This window comes from Camellia sinensis, chromosome 3 (genome assembly GCF_055761805.1).
Source record: "Camellia sinensis isolate YWXY chromosome 3, ASM5576180v1, whole genome shotgun sequence".
Classification (NCBI taxonomy): Eukaryota; Viridiplantae; Streptophyta; class Magnoliopsida; order Ericales; family Theaceae; genus Camellia; species Camellia sinensis.
Window position 1 is genome coordinate 196,436,284 of NC_138963.1, and position 19,758 is coordinate 196,456,041.

The window sequence follows — 19,758 nt, forward strand, 5'->3', positions numbered from 1 at the left end:
TTTGAGTGTAAATAAACGTAAAACGACGTTGTTTTGACAAATTTAAACTATTTGAGTTACAAAATTTTAAATTATCAAATATTTTTTTATTTTTATTACAAACATCGTGGAATTCGGATAAATAAATGTTAATCTAACTTTGTTACGTATAGAAAAGAAATGACTCACTAATGTATTTTAAAGTTGCTTATTTATTGACATCACATAAACAATGTCCTCGTTCGGCAAGTAAATTTTTTTTTTTTAATTAAATTAACTCCAAAAAAATTAAAATTTAATAAAATAAAATATTATATTTAAATTAAAATCAATTTTTTTTTATATAAAAATCAAAAATCAACCCAAAATGCTAAAAATTGAAAAGTTAAAAAGTTCCACCCACTTCTCAAATAAAGCCAACGTATCAAAGGCTATCTGATAATTTTTTGAAAAGTTATACACGTTTAATGAACATCAGTTTGTGTTTTTATTTTAATAACAATAATGAAAATTTTAAAACCACTCTAGATTTCATATTATTTTTATTTTGCGCAAACATAATTTTCCAAAATAAATGTTTTTTTTTAATGTTTTCTCAAAAAAAATTAGCTAAAATAATTCATTAAACAATTTTGTGTTTTTCTGAAAAAAAAAATAAGAAAAAAAAACAACAAAACGCCATACTACAAAAGTTTTAGAATAAATGGTGAGCAAAGGAGGAAATATGACATCGACTCCGTTTGGCAAAAGTTTTTTTTTGACTATTTTAGTTACAACAAACAAAATATCACATTCAACCCATAATTATTACATTCTTCTCTCACAAAAAAAGTCAAAAAAGTCAAAAAGCCATAAAATCCTTCCCAAACCAAGCTTTTTAGCCCCAGCAATGCTAAGTATCATGAAAAATCTTTCATGAAAATAATCATGAAAATTTTGTAACTTTTAGATTACACTTAGGATAAAGTACAACACATTAATCAAGATAATCCAAGAATCATAAATTTTTCATAATCATTTTCATGAAAATAATTTCATGATTCCTAACTTTTCTCTTTTAGCCCAAGTTAAAATAGTCAAAAAAATCAAAAAGTCAACTCACTTTCCAAACGGAGGCAGAATATAATGGTAAATACTATGTTTTGTCAATGTCATTCTAATATTCAATATATATTTATAAAATTCAACAAACCTATGGGGGTGTTTGGGAACTTATTTTTAGATTTTTATTTTTATTTTTTTCACTACAAGATAAATGTTTTATAAAACCAAAAAAAATAAATCTAAAAAAAATATAACATCAAATCTTATAATCATTTCACCTTTTCTCTTACAAACATTACATCCAAACACAAAAAATCCAACTATCTTTTCAAACACAAAAAAAAAAATTCTCCAATTATATTCTACAACTAAAAAAATCTACAAAAAAAATTCACTTCCCAAACACCCTCTATATATGTACTTTTGAAAGGATACATAAATTAATTTGCATATGACATATCCACAAAAAACAGAAATAACAAAATAGAAAAACTCAATCTTTACGCACAAACTTGAGAACTACATTTTTTTTTAATTTATAAATAAAATTATGGATTGAAAATGAAGTCACCACATTTACACATCCAACAAATGGGCTTGTAGTTGGAAATGTCATCAGCTCTTGATGATGCAACACGGTTTTTTTTGAGTTTTGGGGCAATTGGGACTTGAATTGCCTCACAATGCCCACAAGAGCTGCACCTCCTCTCACATCTTGGCGGCCTCGACCCTATCAACCTTCTCCTTGCCGCCACCGCTACTGCTATCACCACCACCTCCTCCACCTCCCTCCCCTTATACACATATACATAAATAATTAAATGTATATATCAACAAAGACATACAAAGAATAATTCAGTGCACGAGACTTGTGTTATTAATTACTCCAAAGATACTGCTTCTATTTTTCAAGCTTGAAGCCTAAGTTGCAAAATAATATACAATAATGGTGCAGTTTATACCAAGTTAACAACTGTTTATAGTTATTTTATCTTATTTTGAGGACTCCAGAGAGTTTCTATTTTCACACCTTATTTCCTTGCCTACATTTATTTCATTCGAATATTAATTTTTAAACAAAAATATGTCGTTCAGAAATCAATTTCTAAACAAAAACTTATGATTCATTTTTGGTTCGAAAGTTGATTTTCAAATCATAGTTCGAAAATTTTATCTTTTTTGAGAGAATGGTGTAGTTTTAAGTGTTTGATATAAGTTTTACTTAGTAGTTGTTTGGGGTGTCCTAAATAAGTGTACTTTTTATCTTTTTAGACTAAAAAATTAAAGAAGAAAATATAGATGTTTAGGTTAACTTTTTGACTTTTTATGAAAAAATGTGTAATAAAAAATTATAAAAATTAATTTATAGAGAAAAATTAAGATTGAAAGTTGTGCAGCCGCAATTGTTAACTTTTAATAAATAGTATTAACTTTTTAAATAACTTTTTAATTTTTTTATAATATGTCAAACTTGACCTTATTATTATGGAGGGGTAAAAATATTGACCTAAAGTCCAAAGATATTGGCTCAAAGCCAAAGTCCAGCTAAGCAACCAAATCAAGAGAAAAACTCAAATCATTGATAGGTCCGTCAAAAGAAGGGATAGTGTCACGTGACCAAAACTTGAGCAAAATCACTTTGTAAAAGGAGTTATGCAAAATGAAAGAATACCTTTGAATTCATTCATAATAACGGCAAAGGATCAAAGCAACCTGACCACTTGTCCGACCATAGTCTGGTAATAACCAGAGCTCTTAGATGAAGATGTTAATCCACCGACTAAGACCAGGACAATAATACTATAAAAGGAAGAATAGTAATAGAGGGGAGAAGAAAATCTTTTTCCCTAACCAAACATTATATGACCAATCATATTTCTGACTTAGATCGTTGGAGGATCCTCCCAACCATTCCTGATCGAGAGTAATCACCGACTAGTTGGTTTCTTTTTACAGAGTACAAGAAGGAGCATCTTATCTTGCATTCCTTATGCAGAATATTTCTGCCTTCCACACTTATAATTTAAAAACAGATTAATTATTAAAAAATTGAGGAAAAAGTGTTATTTGTTTTTGCTTTTTTATTATCAAATTGCAATTGCAAGAAGTTGCACCAAACTTACTGAATTTTTTACTTTAAACAGAGAAGTGAAAAGATAAGGCACCATACCGGAGGATAGTGTGTCAGCTTTGAAACGGAGCCAACCAGGTTGGAAATTGCTCTACCTGCAGTACATGATTGCGAGGAAGGAAAATTAAAATTAATTATCTGTATATTTGCGCATAAATATTGTCCAATGTGTAGAAAAATTGATGATGAACCCACACACACCCACTTACCTTCAACCATGAATCTGTAGTTGGAAAAGTTGGAAATCAATAGGAAGATCAAGGGAATGATTAGCTGTCGATTTCTGAGGCAACATGCACAATTTTGAATGCCACCCATTTCTGAATTCTCAGATAGAAAAAAACCAGAAAGAAAATATGAGATATATGATGGTCCCTTTTGAGGGAGAGAGAGAGAGAGAGAGAGAGAGAGTCAGATGAAAAAGGGTCATCCACAGAGTGTGCTAACTAAGAGACCTTCAATAATTGAGTTAAATAGCAATATATATAGAAGTGGAGGAAGGCAAAAAGATTGGTAGTAGGGTTTTGAAGAGAAAGAAAGATAACAGTGACCCAGAAAAGGATATGCCTCTCGGGCCTCGTTTGTAGAGCCAACAAAAAACCAAGGATTGATATATACAGCTTTACAATTACTGTACATACCAACTCAAAAGGCAAAACACAGACAAAACCCACACTGTTCACTTTGCTAGATATATACCACAAGAAATACAAGAAATGGAACAAAATCAGCATCTCCAAAATCGGCCCAAAAAAAAAAAAAGAAAAAGAAAAAAAAAAAACACAGAACGTAGATTTTCAGACATATACTCACACGCAGACACTCTTAACAGCGGAGGATGGAGACGTGTGGTTGATTAGGTTATGGGTTTTGCTCTTGTTTCATTTTCAATCATTTTGTCCATCATCCACAGGTGTGTGTATGTGTGTGTGTCTCTCTCTCTCTCTCTTGTCTTGTGTGCTTGGATTTGGATGGGGTCTATGCATTCTTTTTGATTTTCGACTTATTAAACACGCCAAAAATCTTCTCTCTTTCTGTTGCATGTACGTATATATACAGTGTTGTTGTTGATGTTACAGTAGTAGTATTATTTTAGGGTAGGTACATAAATTCTAGACTATGGCACTGTTGAGGTTAGTAGACTCAAATTTGGAAACCCTCCAAATTCATTCACGAATACCGTGGCATGAGAAAATTTGGAGAAATGTTTGACCTTCCACGCAAACTCTTTGTTACGTAATGATTCAGTATCAGTAATAGTGATGTTGGAGATTTGAAAATCAGTAATCTTGATTGAGAAATTTAGGAAGAGGTTTATAAATAAATAAAGAGAAAAGATTTGTGCCTCGAAAAAATTTGTGCCCCGAATGCCCCGAGAGAGAGAGAGAGGAGGCTCGCAGCCGGCCGCCCCCTGCCTCTGCTTCGCCGCCTCTGCCGGCCGTCGCCTCTGCCCGATCGTCGAGCCCCGCCTCCACCGTCGCCCTTCGCCGACCGTCGCCTCTGTCCGACCGTCACAGGCCCACCTCCATCGCCGCCTCCGCCCGCCCCCTGCCTCTTCCCCCTGCATTTTGCCCTCTGCATCTGCCTCTGTCCCCCCGCCCCCGCTTCCTCCTCCCGCCTCTGCCTCCCCTCTCTTTCTTCTTCTCTCCTTCTTTCTTTTGTCTTCTTCTGAACTTCTAATTGCAAAAAAAAAAAAAAAAACGACGAAACGACGTCTTTTCGTCGTTTCGGGGCATTCGGGGGAGCTCGATTCGGGCTCTCAATCGCAGTTGATAAATAAAAGAAATCTATATAATAAGCTAAGAGCATTTTTGAAAATGTCTTAAAATGTATGTGAGATACATTTTGATCCTATGATTTAGATCCATTTTAATAAATATCAATGGTTGAGATTTGTTTGATTCCCGCACAAACACTCGGTGCTCTCTCCCTCTCCCACTTACCCACGTCTCTACCCATTCCATCTTTTTCTCTCTCCCTCTCTGTTGCACGCTACCTCTCTCCTTCTCCCCCCTCCTCTCTCAGTGGCTTGAATTCGCAACCCTCCCACTCGCTGCCTTGGACCTCTCCGATTCGCAACCCCGATTGGAGCTCTCCGTTACCACTTTCCCTCACTCTGACGTTCGCAATCAGGACCGCTACCTACCTATCGCCAACATCAGTCGGATCATAAAGAAGTCGTTGCCTTCCAACAGCAAGATCGCTTAGGATGCCAAGGAAATGAAGTTGTAGAAATTCTAGCGTATTTGTAACGGATCTAACGAGGCAGTCATTATATTATATATAAATAATCAATCCTATGGATCTAACGAGGCAGTCATTATCTGAGATATTTTTTGATACAATTCCCGAAATCTGGTGAAAATTAGGGCTTTTACTCGACTGATTTCGAAGGGGGGAAATCTGGAAAAATGAGGGTTTTGATGGTTCGAATGTGGTATACGATGGATTCGGCTCGAGATTTAACGTGAACTTATTAAGATGAATGGTGAATTCTGATGCAGAGAACGAATTTGATTTTGGATTTTCGTAGGAGGGTTTTGGAACGCGAATAAGTAGCTGCGAATTTTGCTGATGATTCAAAAATTGAAGTCGCGGGAAATTAAGGCGACAAAGAAACCAGTCTTCGTGTGAAAGAGAATCGAGGACAAAGAAATTTTGGGGAATTTTGTAACGACGAAGTAAGACTTTTTGTATTTATAGTTGGTTCTTTCAAATTTCCTGAGATATATATGGAAATTTTCTTGCTTTGTGATTAATTGTTGGTAAACTATCTTATACTGTTTTGTTTGGAATCTCTTTCTTCTTTTTATTTATTTTTATTTTTTTAGGTTTTTCCTAAACGAGTAATCTTCATTTATTGAAATGTCATTTCTTTTTTGAGATTTTTTTTTAAAAAAAAAATTATATTGTGTTTTTGTTTGATTATATGGCTGTGCAACCTTGATTCAATTGGTTAGAAATTTAGAAGTAACTGCAAGTCGTTTCCATGAATTGCCTGTATTGAGGCAAAAGGGTATGTAGTACTTTTGGAAATTGAGTGAGAACAGGTAGTGTGTTTTTCCATTTTCACGAGTCTAATTTAGTTCTGGAAAATTTGAACTTTGGTCCACCATCCAGTTGTTGAAAATGTGTTTAAAAAACAACAAAAAGAAAAATCTTTATTCACTTTGAATTCAACCATCGTGTTATGCAGTGATTAATTATCAATTTCCCACCCTAGATGAAGATGATCATTGTACAAAAAAAAAATAAAAAATGCTCGCTGTAAAGATTAGTGGCCAAAAGTGAGGTAGAATAGCGTGATAGGCATCAATTGAATTTCTCGAAATGATTAATATACTACTAGTCCTGGCAATGACTAAATCTCTACAATTGAACCAATGTTTAGCTTATATTCTTATCTGATTTTCTGTTACTTTGCATAATCATTATGAATTTAAACTGACATCATTTTTTTTTTCTTTTCTATTTTGCCCCGTTGATTTTGGGAAATAATTGTGGTTTCTCAGTTGGAGGTATTTGAGCTAATTTCTTGCCGGAATTACTGTTGTTCCTTATTTTGTTCATTACTGATTCAGGCAATAAGTTGTAATTTTTTGTTCATTACTGATTCAGGCAATATTTTGTTCACAAAGGGATCTGCTAGCGAAGGTGATCGATCCTCTAAAAGGGATATAGTTGGTGCTCAGATTGATCCAAATATACTGGTAAGGCAGCAAATAGCCTCTTTTTTATTTTGCCACATGAGTGTGTAAGTTTAAATGTTGTCCTTTTGATCCGGTGGAATGAACTTCAAATAACAATTTCATTTTGTTGTCTTCTATTTGCATCTGTGATGGATAAATTTGGCAGTTTGCTCATCAACAGTCCTTCCGAAGTGTGAATTCCAAGTAAGTCTGTTTGTGTCTGTGTTATTAGCCTAATCCAAATGTAATTCTTGCTAAGTGAGCATCAACTTAGAAGTGGAGCAATTATGTGGAGATTTTTGGATACCCATGAAAAGTCACATTTTACATTACCATTTCACGCATTTCCAGCCCTCCCCACTTAAACAGTAAAGAAAATAATCAGGGAACCTCTTCATAGTGGCCCTCTAACTTCATGTTAAATTGCATGCTTTGAACTTTTTCATTATCCACTGACCCACTAATAACTTATCAGAGTAGCAAAGGTTTGTAATTATATGATTTTTATCATATTTGTTTTAAAAATAAATAAATGATAAGCATAATTTTATAATAGACTCTTCATTTCTTAACGATAAACATGATGAAATTAACTAGCTTATTTTATCAAATTCAAACCAGTGATAAACCTTACGAATCAAATTACGCCTTTCCAGTTAATACCAGGACTGAAGTGAGCTGCTATGGGTGTAATTTTGTGTTGTTACCTTGAAGGAACATCTCAAATAATTGATTATTATGCATATACAATTATGTCATATTTTATCAAATTGAAACTAGTAGTAAACCCTACAAATCAAATTACACCTTTCCAGTTAATACCGTGACTGAAGTGAGCTGCTATGGGTGTATTTTTGTGTTGATACCTTCAAGGAACATCTCAAATAATTAGTTGTTATGCACATACAATTATGTCATATGGCTTGCTTCCATGATGTTTAAAGGGCCACCACTTTCATGGGCCCAAATTGAGAGCTTAACTCAGAAACTTTTATATTTTTATCATTGAACAAAATTGTTTTCATCATTTAGAACAAAATTATTTTGTTTTCATAATTTAGTTATGCTCGACAGATTTGATTCAATATCTACAAATTTTATTTCCATACAATGTATGTATGGTCGACAAAATTATTTAGTATAGAGCATAAATTTTTTTTCTTAATAGTCTCTACCATTTCTACATCCAAAAACTACTCTCTTAATAGTATGGTCGACCATACATACATCCAAAAACTAGAGTGAATTTGTTTTTTAACATCAAAATAACTATCAAAAATAAAAATTTGACCTAATTCTGTTGTATGTGTATTTTTTATTTTTATTTATTTATTTATTTTTGTTCTAATTTTGTTTCCACATTATGTCATTTAGTTTTCACTACTCATGAATTGGTGTGTATTGTTTGGTTAATTTTATTTTATTATAATTGCAGAACATTAGTTTACCATTTTAATTTTAATGAACATTATAAATTTTATATGTTTATTCCTTAATTTGCATTAAGACTAGGGAGAGTTGTTATTTTTAATTGAATTTTGTAGAGGCTATGGTATAAGCAAAATTATTAAAAGTTCGTTAAGAAGAAAAAATGTTACCAACTCCACATGTTTCACTACAAGAAAAAGCACCTTTGGCGTCTAAATTTTTAGTCGCCAAAAGTCCGTTTTTAGTCGCCAAAAGCCGACTTTTTACTTTCCCTGACTAATTTTTTTAGTCGCTGGTTTTGTCGCGTATAGATGGTTGGCAAAGGTATTGGCGACTAAAACTTTTTTAGTTGCCAAAAAGCAGCTCTTTCGCGACCAACATTTTAGTCGCCAATAGTGATTTACACTTTTCAAAATCATACATTTAGCGACTAATCCTTTAGTCGCCAATACTCACTGAATCGCCGACTAATCCATTTAGTCGCCAAAATAAAGACTTTTGGCGACTAATAATTTCAGTCACAAAAGGTGCTTCCGTGAAAAAAAAATAAATGACCAACTTTTTTGCTTTTTCTAAGATTCGAAGCACAGACCTTCTACTTTGTACACCTTTACCAACACACTCCCTCCACTATACCACCACAAGATCACATGAATATATATGCAATAAATATTATTTATATAGTATATTGACCCGTATTAATTTAAAGCTATATATATAAATATAATTATTTTTATTCAATATTAATTTATGTAAAAAATAAATTAATTATTAAAAAAAAGGGAGCCACTTTTGGCGACTAAAGTTTTTTTTAGTCGCCAAAAACCTTAGTTTTGGCTACTACCAATAATTTAGTCGCAAAAAAAATTAATTTTCGTCTAAAAATAACCACTTTCGGCGACTAAACTAATTTTTGGTCGCCAAAAACGCCACTTTTGCCGACTAAACTCAATTTTAGTCGCCAATTATCCACTTTTAGCTACTGAAAATTTTTTAGTAGCCAAAAACCTTTACATTTGGCTACAACATTTTTTTTTGTCGGTAAAACGCCTACAATCGGCGACCAAACCATTTTTTAGTCGCCAAAGCCTATACTTTTGGCTAGCAATCTTTTTTAGTCGCCAAAAACCTTCACCTTTGGCTACTAAAATTGTTTTAGTCGCTAAAACCCATGTAATCAGCGACTAATCTGATTTTTAGTCGCCAATAAGTACACATTTGGCTACTAAATTGTTTTCACTTTTGGCTACTAATTCAATTTTAGTCGCCAATTGTCCTACTTTCAGCGACGAAATTTACATTTTTGGTCGCCAAAATTGCTTTTTGTTGTAATGTTTTAATATGATACGTATATAAATTACAAATATATTTCGATCTCAATATTATTTACACCGTGCCTTTAGGCACGTACATACACTAGTTATATAAAATTATATGAAATATAATATATATATATTTTTTATATTTTACTTTTTTATTTTTTTTAATTTGTTTTTTCAAATTTTCTAACCAAACACAACAATAAATAAAGAAAGTCATGTCAAAAGAAGTAGGTTATGGAAGGATATTTTGATAATTTCACAATATTTTCATAATTTTGTAAGAGGATTGTTATTAACAAATACTTTAACTCTTTGAATCTCCATCCTAAATCTTAAATTTTAATAAGATTTCTTTTAATACCAAATTTATAATATCATCACATCAATATATCTATCTATCTAATTTTATACATCCTCTCCATCATGGTTAAAGACCGTCCATTCCTCACCATCTCACACCACACCGCAAACATACCCAAATATACATATACATGCATGTATATTAGCATTTTAGTTATTTAATTTTAAGAATTATGAAATTGACTCTCAAATTACATGATGCATTCGAGAACTCAACCACCGCAAAGAAGCTTGATCACTGACAAGTCCTCACCGATCGACCTCTTTCTCTCTCTCTCTTCTCCCCCCACCCATAACCAACCCCATCCCATCCTATTCCATCCTTCATTTATTTATTTTTTATTTATGAGTATCCCATCCCATCCCTAAGGCATTCTATTATTTTCTTCTTCTGCCTCTTCCTATCCAAATTTCAATTCGTCATTTTTCAATCTCTAATATTGTGTTTGGTTAAAGAATTTGGGGAGAAATTTGAAAAGGAAAATAGAAAAGGTAGGTGAAATGTGAATAAAATATGCATATATTTCACTTAATTTTACACACCTTTTTCCTTTCCCTTTCCAAATCTCTCTCTAAATCTCCTAACCAAACGCAGCATAAAAGTGACGTATCCCAAATTTTTCTTCTTTAAAAATGAACTATTTCCTTTTATTTGTTTCTTTCTTTTTATTTTCTTTTCGGGAGGGGGGTTAGAATTACGATATTAGTTGGTTTAGTGGGTTGATTCAGTATTGTGTTGTCGAACATAAATAATTTTGTTAATATTGTATTGTCAAACATAAATTATTTGTTCAGTATTGTGTTGCCAATTATAAATAATATTTTTAGCACTGTGTGCCGAATATAAACAATTTTTTTAACACTGTGTTTAGGATTTATGATGGTTATGAAAAGAAATATATTAGATTTATGATGGTGATGTAGAGAAACGTTGTGTTTAAGAATAGTGATAAAAAGGAACGTTGATGAAGAGAAATACGTTGGGTTTGAGTGAGTGATGAATACGTTTAGGTAGGAGAGGTGAATGTACAATATTGTAGAGTTGTCTTTGTTTGGTGGACGTGTGTTCTATTAAAAAATTGTCCTTTAATATAATTTTACTTTAAAGTATAATTATAATAAAAAAAAAGTATGAATTAGAGGATCCAAAGAAATTAAATAGGTGCTAATAACAGTCCTCTTTTGTTACTATTTTACATCTTTCTGTACCTATTGTAATTATTTTTTCATCATTTCACGATATATTTTCTCTAATTTTCGGAAAACTTGTACAAACTGGGCTTGCACAGTGCAGCCAGGCTGGCCTTTTATTGTCACAACCAGACTGTTTATTGCCAAGCCACAAGTTGGGCTAAGTATGCAGGTGATCTAGGAGGTAAATATTTCACTATTTTGGTGATTGAAATGTAGCCAAATAATAGTTCAATATTTTTAATTAAAATTTTAAAATTTTTATTTTTATTATATTTTAATATAAATTTATTAATAAATTAATAATGACAATATTTTAAATTGATTTTTTTTTTTTTCATTTTTTCATAATATATTCAAATTACTTTTACCTATTCTTCATCTTCTACTGAAACTACAAGTTTTCATTAATAAAATTTAATCTTCTGGTGAGTTTTCCTTTGTCCAGGTAATGACACGAGATCCTAGACAAAAAATTTGAGCCAACCCATTAATATTTCCTAAAATTTTCAACTAATCCACTCTCTGTCGTCTAAAAAGAATGATAATTTCCAGGTAAGGGATGAACTTGAACAACTGCTCGACGATGATGATGACATGGCAGACCCTTACTTATCAAGGAAAATGGTTGTGGCTGTTTCGCCTTTGAGTGGTTCTGGCAATCCAATGATATGCAAGCATGAGAACGAAGAATCCATGCTACGAAGTTCAATTATCCAGTATAATTCAGAATTAGGTGGTTTGGTGGAATATATTATTTATCTCTCATGTTATCCTGTGTCAAAATATTGATGCATATATTAAAGGTTTTTGAAAGGGTTTTTCAAAGTATTGTAATTTAAAATTTTTGATTTGTTTATTATTTGGGTGTATCTTAAAAATAATTTGTGAAAAAACACGTAGAATATACTGAAAGTAAATTATAACTCTAAATAATTTAATAAAATGTATTGAAAAACTAAACGTACTTAATATTTTTTTGGTATAAATAAAATCCCCCCAAGTATTTATGGAATGACAATATTTCGATTACATTAACAAAAAATGAGCCAACACGTAGAGCCCACATTTAGGTTCCACACATGTTGTCAAAGTAATCGGGACACCATCCAGTATACCAATTACACTAAAATAATATCCACGAACTGAAATCATAAGCGCACCACCACCAATCAAATATTTCGCAAATGCACTATAATTCAAACTATACCTTGGCACTTTTAACTCAATATTTTTAATTTAAAAATCAAAAAATCATTAAAAAGATCAAAAAATCAACAATTTATATCAAAAAAAAAAAAGTCAAATATTCTTTTTTCTCTCTACTTTTTGTGCATTTTTCTGTAAAAAGTCAACAAGTCATTCCAAATATAATTTTTTTACCTTATATTTTTGTCAAAAAATAAAAAAATTACTAAAATAACATGTTAGGCCGAAAGTTACATATAACTCTAAGACAGGGAAAATTACTCCCTCCACTGTTTCTGAAATTTTAAAAATTAGAGTTCTAAAATGAACGAAATGCTCAAGTATTGCTTGCGCATATTTACATTATCTCCATATGGAAGAAACTGAAAAAAAATAAATAAATAAATCGATGCATAAATAAATGTAATTTGGTGACACCTATAACAGAAAATTGTCGATCGTATGTTGTATCACATCAGCTCCGGCGGAATTCACACGGTAAGTTTTTACCTGCACGAGCAGAACAAAAGAAAAAGGTCACTCATTAGAAATGTTGATACTGCTATCTTTCCCAAACAAGAAGAGATGATAAACTACTTTCTCTCTCTTTTATCTCACGCTTATACTATCCAAACAAGAAGAAGAGAATACTGCTATCATTTCTTTGTTTACTTCTCTCCTATTTTGCCAAATGGACTGAAATCTGATTATGCTGACCCTCTTTTATCTGGAGGAGAATTCAAACTAGAGAGTTCCAATCCATTTCAAGAGGTTGACCTCCAAACCGCATTTTACTCATTGAGGTTATTATGTTTTTCCTTGATTCTGTAGTTAAATTAAAGAGAAAGAAGAAACTTGCCTGAATAGTACTGTGCGCCAAAAGTCTTTGTTTAGTTCCACTGAAGTCAATATCAACCCTTTCCCAGCTCATTTTTGTGAGACCCCTGATCATTGCCTCTACAATTGGACGCAATGAGGAAAGAGTGAAAATTAGGGAATAATCAAGAATAAATATTTTACTTACATATAGAGTTCAGAATAATTGGACAATCTGAAATGATGGTAATGAAATCATATTAAACTTCAAATCCTCAAGAGCATAATGAAAATTTCATTTACTTGTATAAAGTTCTTCACCAAATAACTGTTCTAGAACTTCAAGTATTACCTCTTCAATTTCTCTTTTCCATTTTCTTTCCACTTGCTATAACAAATCAGGCTTGTGTGTGTGTCTGTTTTTTTTCCAGTTTTGACTAAACCAAGACATGCTAGTTCGAAGCTCAACCTTGTTTCACGCTGAAATTCATTTTCAGTTCTTTCATTCTTTTCACTAACTGGTATATGCTAGAACAGTCTATATGCCGGGAAATTGAGCTAGCCCGGTACACCTAAAATAATCCGGTACAAACCAGAAAATTAACTGGAACTGTGTTGAGTCTCCATTATTCCAGTTTCCTGTTAAAATGGTATGCACCAGCTGGTACAACATGGTGTTGAGCGGGATTCACAATATTGCCAGTAACTTTTTACTCTCTTTCACAATTCCAGAAAAACTAAATATACGAGCGAAATCTACATTCAAAATGAAGGAAAAACCCTTTCTATTTTAATTTTTAACTTGGCTTTTTAATGGGAAGTAATGGTTCTTGAATCTTGTAAGATTAGTGCTGTAGAACATGAATAACAATGACAAAAATTTGGTAACTAACCTTCCATATCAATGGTCTTGCATACATTGACTTGGCCCTCTAAAGACATTTCTTCTTGAGTATTCATAGGTTTTGCTAACTCCACATTTACGACATGCGGGTATTTGTAAATTCTTGACAGATTTTGACGCTGAAAAAAAAGAAAGAAAAAAAAGTAAGAAAATTTGGAAACACAATTCTAAAGCTCCATAAAGATTAAGAATTACCTTTGGGAGCTCACTTCGACGCCGCAGTGATGATGTACTCCATCCAACAAGATCTAAGAGAAGTGTTAAGTTCTTCACATAAATTAGAGGATTTCAAAAAGAAGAAAATTGGAACAGCCTAACTAGTTTTTCATGTATTGCTTGAGCATATGTTTAAATGTCCTGACATTTTATCTCCAAATATTTTCCTACATAAAAAAGTAAATAATAATAAACAAATGAATGTAGTATGGCAGGATACAATCATATCGTGCATTAGCGTAGGCAACACGACGCCTAAAGGACCGTAGAGCAGATCTGCAGAGACAAGACAAGGAGTCAAGATAGGTTCTATATCATTTGCAGTCACAAAGAAACATTTGTTTGACTTCTGATCAGAATCTATTAAATTCACGAGGGCTCACATAAATGGAAGATCATCTGTGTCGTTGGCCATCTGAAGTAAAATAGGAGGTTTTTCATTATCACCATCTCTCAAGAATAAATGTTTCCCTGTTCTTCCAAGCAATGATGATGCATGAGCGGCTGCTTTCTCCAGGGAATAAAAGCCACAAAATGCAGGAGTCTGAAAACCATAAAACTCATTTAAGGATACAAGGACCATAAAAACATAGAGCATGCCAGCATTTTATATAAGCCCATGATCTTTGTGATATATTCAGAAACCCCTAGTGACATGACATAACCTTCTTTAGCATTCAAAAGTACTTTGAATAAGTAAAATTAGTAAAAACAAGATGCTAAAGATGAAGAAAGAAATTAGAGAGGCAAAAACTAGTGCTCAACAAAAAATGATCAACATAAATGAAGAACAATGATGATATAAATAAGGCTTAGGCCTTGATTAAAATCTCTATTTGGTACAGAGACGTGGGACCAAAAGAGGCCTTCACTACCAAAGGTCTCAGCACTCAGCATATCTTGTCCACTGGCATAAACAGAGCTTCAGTATTACAGATTGAAATGGAGGCCATAACCATTTGTTTCTGTTAATTATAGGATCAAAATGAGGTATCACTCTGTTCTATGTCCTGAAGAATTCATCAAAAATGAGAGAAAATCATAGCCACCTAATCGCTTAATCCATATCCTTTTTTTCTAGATGTAATTATTTACTATCTTACTTTAATTAATCCATTTTAGAAGTTTAATGTCGTCAAAATAAAAAGGAAAAAAATGTGAAGGTAAAATGTTTACAAAATTTTCCAAAAAATTCATATCAATTTTGGACAGTAAAAGCATTCTGCAGAAAGATTAGAAATGTTTAATGAAGAACTACGTGGGGCTTATTCTCATGAAGTTTCTTGAAAGATGAGTTGTCTCTACCATGCAAAGCATCTCTTGTACGAGATATTTTGCACTAAAAAAAAGGGAAATTTTCCATTTCTGCCCACAAACAGTTTTGAGTTCAAGACCCTCACAATTTCTGAACGATTATTGATATTCAGACCAAAAAATTAGACCCACTGATGTGTCCAGAAGATTAATTGTATAACATTTTCCTTTCTGAAAGGGAAAACATAATGTGAAAAAAAAAAAAAGAATGTGACATGCAGAGTCTAAATCAATAACCTGTTTATGCCCCCCTGAACCAAGATGCGGCGTTGCAGAGGTTATAAAATTCATGGGTTCCAGTCCAGCAATTTTTCCTTTAAATTTATCTTCTGGGAATGGATCTTTAGATTCATCAGTCCTATATTCTCCATTTTCTTGAGAAGATTCCTCATATAGCTTAGCAATAGCATATCTTGATACAAGGCCACCTAGTGAGTGACTTAGAAAAGATATCTTTTGAAGGCCTGGATACCGTCTTATAACAGATATCACCTGAAAGAAGCAATAAATTTTACAAAATGAACTACAAATTAAACAAACGATGGAAACCACATCTGACATGAATCTCTAATTAACAGTATGCATAAATGGAAGCAAAAAGTAGAGTACTTGAAGATGGATCTATTACACACCTCCTCCGCTAATCTGTTTCCCATTACATCAACACCATCAAATGTCAACGTTGAATAGTTACATTCGCTGCCTGGACATAAAGCATTAGTTAAATGCAATTCACGTTAGTAACAGAAGGTATTGACACAAATGAGTATCAAAAGTGTGCAAAGAACTCTGATACGATAAACCAGATGCACTTTAGCACAGATACAAGGAACATGCTCTTCAAGCATCTGTGCAAAAGGTAGAAATAACAGGAAAAGTGAATCCTTTCTTACAGAAAAACAAAGAAGGAACAAGAAAATGGACTTGTAAGTTGTAATGAGATCAAACTCTTCTCAATTATCTGATCCTCCATGGATCATGTTTCAGTGATCTAAAACATCCATGTTGACCTGGCATAATGATCAGTGTTATTTGATTGGTGATGATAGAAAAATGTATACTTGTTAACATAACCACAAATCTATAACTATAGCACGTGTAAGGAAAGTTGAGCAACAACTATTTCTAGGCCAGTATATGAGGTCTTACAATTGGTAATGCTACTGAAACCAGATTGCCAGGTGTCATGATTTGATACAAAGAATAGAAAGTCTTAGTTTCTCTTCTAGGGTTTTACACTACAACAATTTTCTCAGATGGCTTAGGGGATCTACAAAATATGGAAAGCAAATGCAGTTATATCTGAAGGAGTTTTGGCCAAGATCCAATGTTCTTATTTTTTGACAGCTGTAGTGGATGTTCTTCCAGACTTGTAATCTTTCTTTTATCCGATGACGCACTCTGGGCCTAGTTTAAGAGCATGATGGAGTGGCAATAACATGGTTGCGGAAGTATTAGAAAGGTTTCTGTCAACTTATTGCTAAGAAACATCAAGGTTCCATTTTCTTTCTACTTCTTAGTTAGTGGGTTAAGTCCTCAAAAGTACGACAATGCCTGTGTGGTTGGCCACAAAAATCCTCTGTTCTTTAAAGTAATTCATTTTTGAAAAAAACAAATCCTCATATTATTATGGTTGCATTAATATTGCATTCCTTAAAGTCATTGAACACAATACTTGGAGATTTTCAGCATCTTAGTAAGGTCAAAAGGATCACATTTTTTGGGTGGGACCAGTTGATGCAGTCAAGAAATTAGCTTCAAGTATTTATTTGCAAAGCATAGTCGTTCCTTAAACATGAGGAACACCAATTGGCCCCCAAAAGAAATTATCATATTGTGCAATTTTCCTCACATCCTTCTTTTTGTAAAACAAATTCCAAAAGTATAAAAGAAGAAACAAGGAAAACCAAACTCACACCACCAAGTAATCAACTATTGATACTTCAAGAAAGATGAGAGGAACAAAGTAGAAATAATAAAATATTAAACAATGTTGACGAAAACATGAAACTAGTTTTTAGAAATAAAGACAGAGATAAATAAAGTGCAACCCAATGTAAAAAAGATAGACAGAGGAAGAAAGGAGGTGGATGGATCATAAAACTCACAATGAACAAGAACATCTTGAGGATACCTCTTCAAGAACTGTTTTGCAGCATATCTCCAATTTTGAGAACTGCACACATGGAATAACAATAACAAAAAATAAATAAAATATCCATATAATAGCAGCTTGGTTTTACCAAATTCAAGCTACAGAGTAATCCAAGAGGTTCGGTGACAGAGCAAGCCATCGAGATAATTGTTTTAAACGTGGCTAAACTACAGTATCTTACATAACCAAAATTTAAAATAAAAAGCAAAAAGCAGTAAGCTCAATAGTCCGATTCTCAAATTGAATTACTGATTGGCTAACTACAATTTTCTTAAATTCATGGACAGAGTTGTGTCATTGAGTTGACTTTGATGAAATGTAACACAGATTGTTTCATAGAGTAGCTGATAGATCTTGTGTTCGAATCTCACAGTTTATCCGATAATTATGATACTTAGCGTGCCTACATATGAGGATTTGGATAGCATAATTATCTCTTTAACTTTTTAAGCTTTTAAAAAAATTGATGATTAACAATTCAATATATCATCAATAGTTTCTAAAAAAATTCAGGAGGGGTATCAAAAAATTTCAAAAAAATAAAAATAAAAATAAGAATAAAAATGAACTTGGGTGAGGTCGCCAATACATGTGTACAAAGACAGTCAAAAGCTTAGCAGTTACTCTCATATGTTCGTGTGTATCACGAGAATAAAGGAGTAACTAATAAGATAAGTTTATAATCCAAACACATCTTCGTCAGTATTCCCAAGGCACTATTAGTATTCCAGAACTCGCATTAAAGTTATTCTCAGTCATGATCAAAAATCTAATCACAAGACGAACTAACCTGCCAATGATTCCATTAACCATAACAAGAAGGTGAGTCGGCGACCGATTAACTCCGACAGAAGTCGACTCCATATCGAAATTTCCGTCACCGTCCGATCTCTCGACGGTCGGAACACCGTAATCCTCCGATCTGAAACATCCGAATTTCGGCATAAACGAACTCCTCTTCTTCTTCTTAACGCTCACTTTTCGGTTCCTAATCTTATCTGATTCCATATCCAATAATCCTCTATTCTTCTTCTTCTTATTCACTTCTTCAACAGTTTCACAACTCTTCTGCAAATCCACTGTTGATGCCATTGTATATAATCATATATATATATATATATATAGAGAGAGAGAGAGAGAGAGAGAGAGAGAGAGAGAGAGAGAGAAAGCGATGGAGACTTTGGTCGCCGGTCAAATGGAGGGGTTTGTGTGTGGGGTGTGAGTTTCTGGGTGGGCGGGTTTTGTAGTTATGCCATTGTTGAATTTCGGCGTGGAGGTTGGTTAAGAAACGGGACCGATCGGTACGAATACGATGGCATTGTATACTCTGTCTCTATGTATGTTCTACTTGTCAGAGCATTTATTTATTTTTCATTAAATTTGAGTAAAGATTTTTTTAATAGGAAAATGTCTCGTAGCTCAAATTTTGTGGCTCAAAAGTGGTTCAAATGGTCAAAACGACGTCGTTTTGACCATTTTTATGTTATTCTGTACTCAAAACGACGTCGTTTTGACCATTTTTATGTTATTCTGTACTCAAAACGACATCGTTTTGGCAATTTGAGCCGCTTTTGAGCCACAAAATTTGAGCTACGTAGCATTATCATTTTTAATATTATGTGTTTTAATAAAAAAATTTAAATTTCATCAAAACCTTGGTATTTTAACGCTTATGAATAAAAATTTGATAAAAGGTATATTTATTTTTAATTTGATAAAAGATTAGAAAAATTTTAAATTTGATAAAATTTTTAATGTTAAATTGAAATATTAAAAGGTGAACTTTTTATCAACTTTAAATTTAATCCAACATTTAATGTTGGGTTGGAGATGTTGTCAAGTCGTGAGATGAATTTAATTGGCCGAATACAATAGTTGTTATCTTACAATAGAAACTGAAAATAGAAACCCCTTCATTTTTCTCATAATTACGAGGAGGGGGAAAGACTAGAACGAGGTCTGGTACATGTAAACTATGCGTGGGCTTTACTTTTTGATCTGATTTTGTAAAGACTTTGCCT

The 19,758-nt window shown here is 32.8% G+C and overlaps 1 protein-coding gene and 1 non-coding gene across 3 annotated transcripts; both read right to left on the reverse strand.

Annotated features, from left to right (window-relative positions):
* Window positions 1-1,736: 1,736 nt before the first annotated feature.
* LOC114309762 (uncharacterized) lies at window positions 1,737-3,907 on the reverse strand. The gene is made up of 3 exons (XR_014363266.1): window positions 3,364-3,907; window positions 3,194-3,249; window positions 1,737-1,817 (listed from the first exon to the last, which is right to left on the reverse strand). It is a non-coding gene; the product is annotated as an uncharacterized LOC114309762 (transcript).
* An 8,683-nt stretch (window positions 3,908-12,590) lies between these two features.
* LOC114309784 (alpha/beta-Hydrolases superfamily protein) lies at window positions 12,591-19,108 on the reverse strand. 2 transcript variants are annotated; one of them, XR_014365065.1, is made up of 10 exons: window positions 18,528-19,083; window positions 17,691-17,758; window positions 16,215-16,285; window positions 15,820-16,074; window positions 14,652-14,812; window positions 14,489-14,544; window positions 14,248-14,300; window positions 14,042-14,154; window positions 13,192-13,289; window positions 12,591-12,842 (listed from the first exon to the last, which is right to left on the reverse strand). XR_014365065.1 is itself a non-coding variant. In XM_028255591.2 (10 exons), the coding sequence occupies exons 1-10, from the start codon at window positions 18,827-18,829 to the stop codon at window positions 12,771-12,773; spliced, it is 1,266 nt and encodes a 421-aa protein (XP_028111392.2). In that variant the 5' UTR covers window positions 18,830-19,108; the 3' UTR covers window positions 12,591-12,770. The 2 variants fall into 2 exon arrangements, 1 of the variants encoding a protein (XP_028111392.2); XM_028255591.2 differs by having other exon boundaries at window positions 14,042-14,171; window positions 18,528-19,108.
* Window positions 19,109-19,758: the final 650 nt, after the last annotated feature.

Bases quoted from the DNA above. Each gene is read 5' to 3' on its own strand.
- LOC114309784 (XM_028255591.2), bottom strand. From the start codon at position 18,829: ATGGCATCAACAGTGGATTTGCAGAAGAGTTGTGAAACTGTTGAAGAA. The intron at 14,301-14,488 runs GTATCCTGCCAT...CACTTCTCTTAG, and splicing joins CGCTAATGCACGATATGATT to ATCTTGTTGGATGGAGTACA. The intron at 12,843-13,191 runs GCAAGTTTCTTC...CTGCTCGTGCAG, and splicing joins TGGCGCACAGTACTATTCAG to GTAAAAACTTACCGTGTGAA.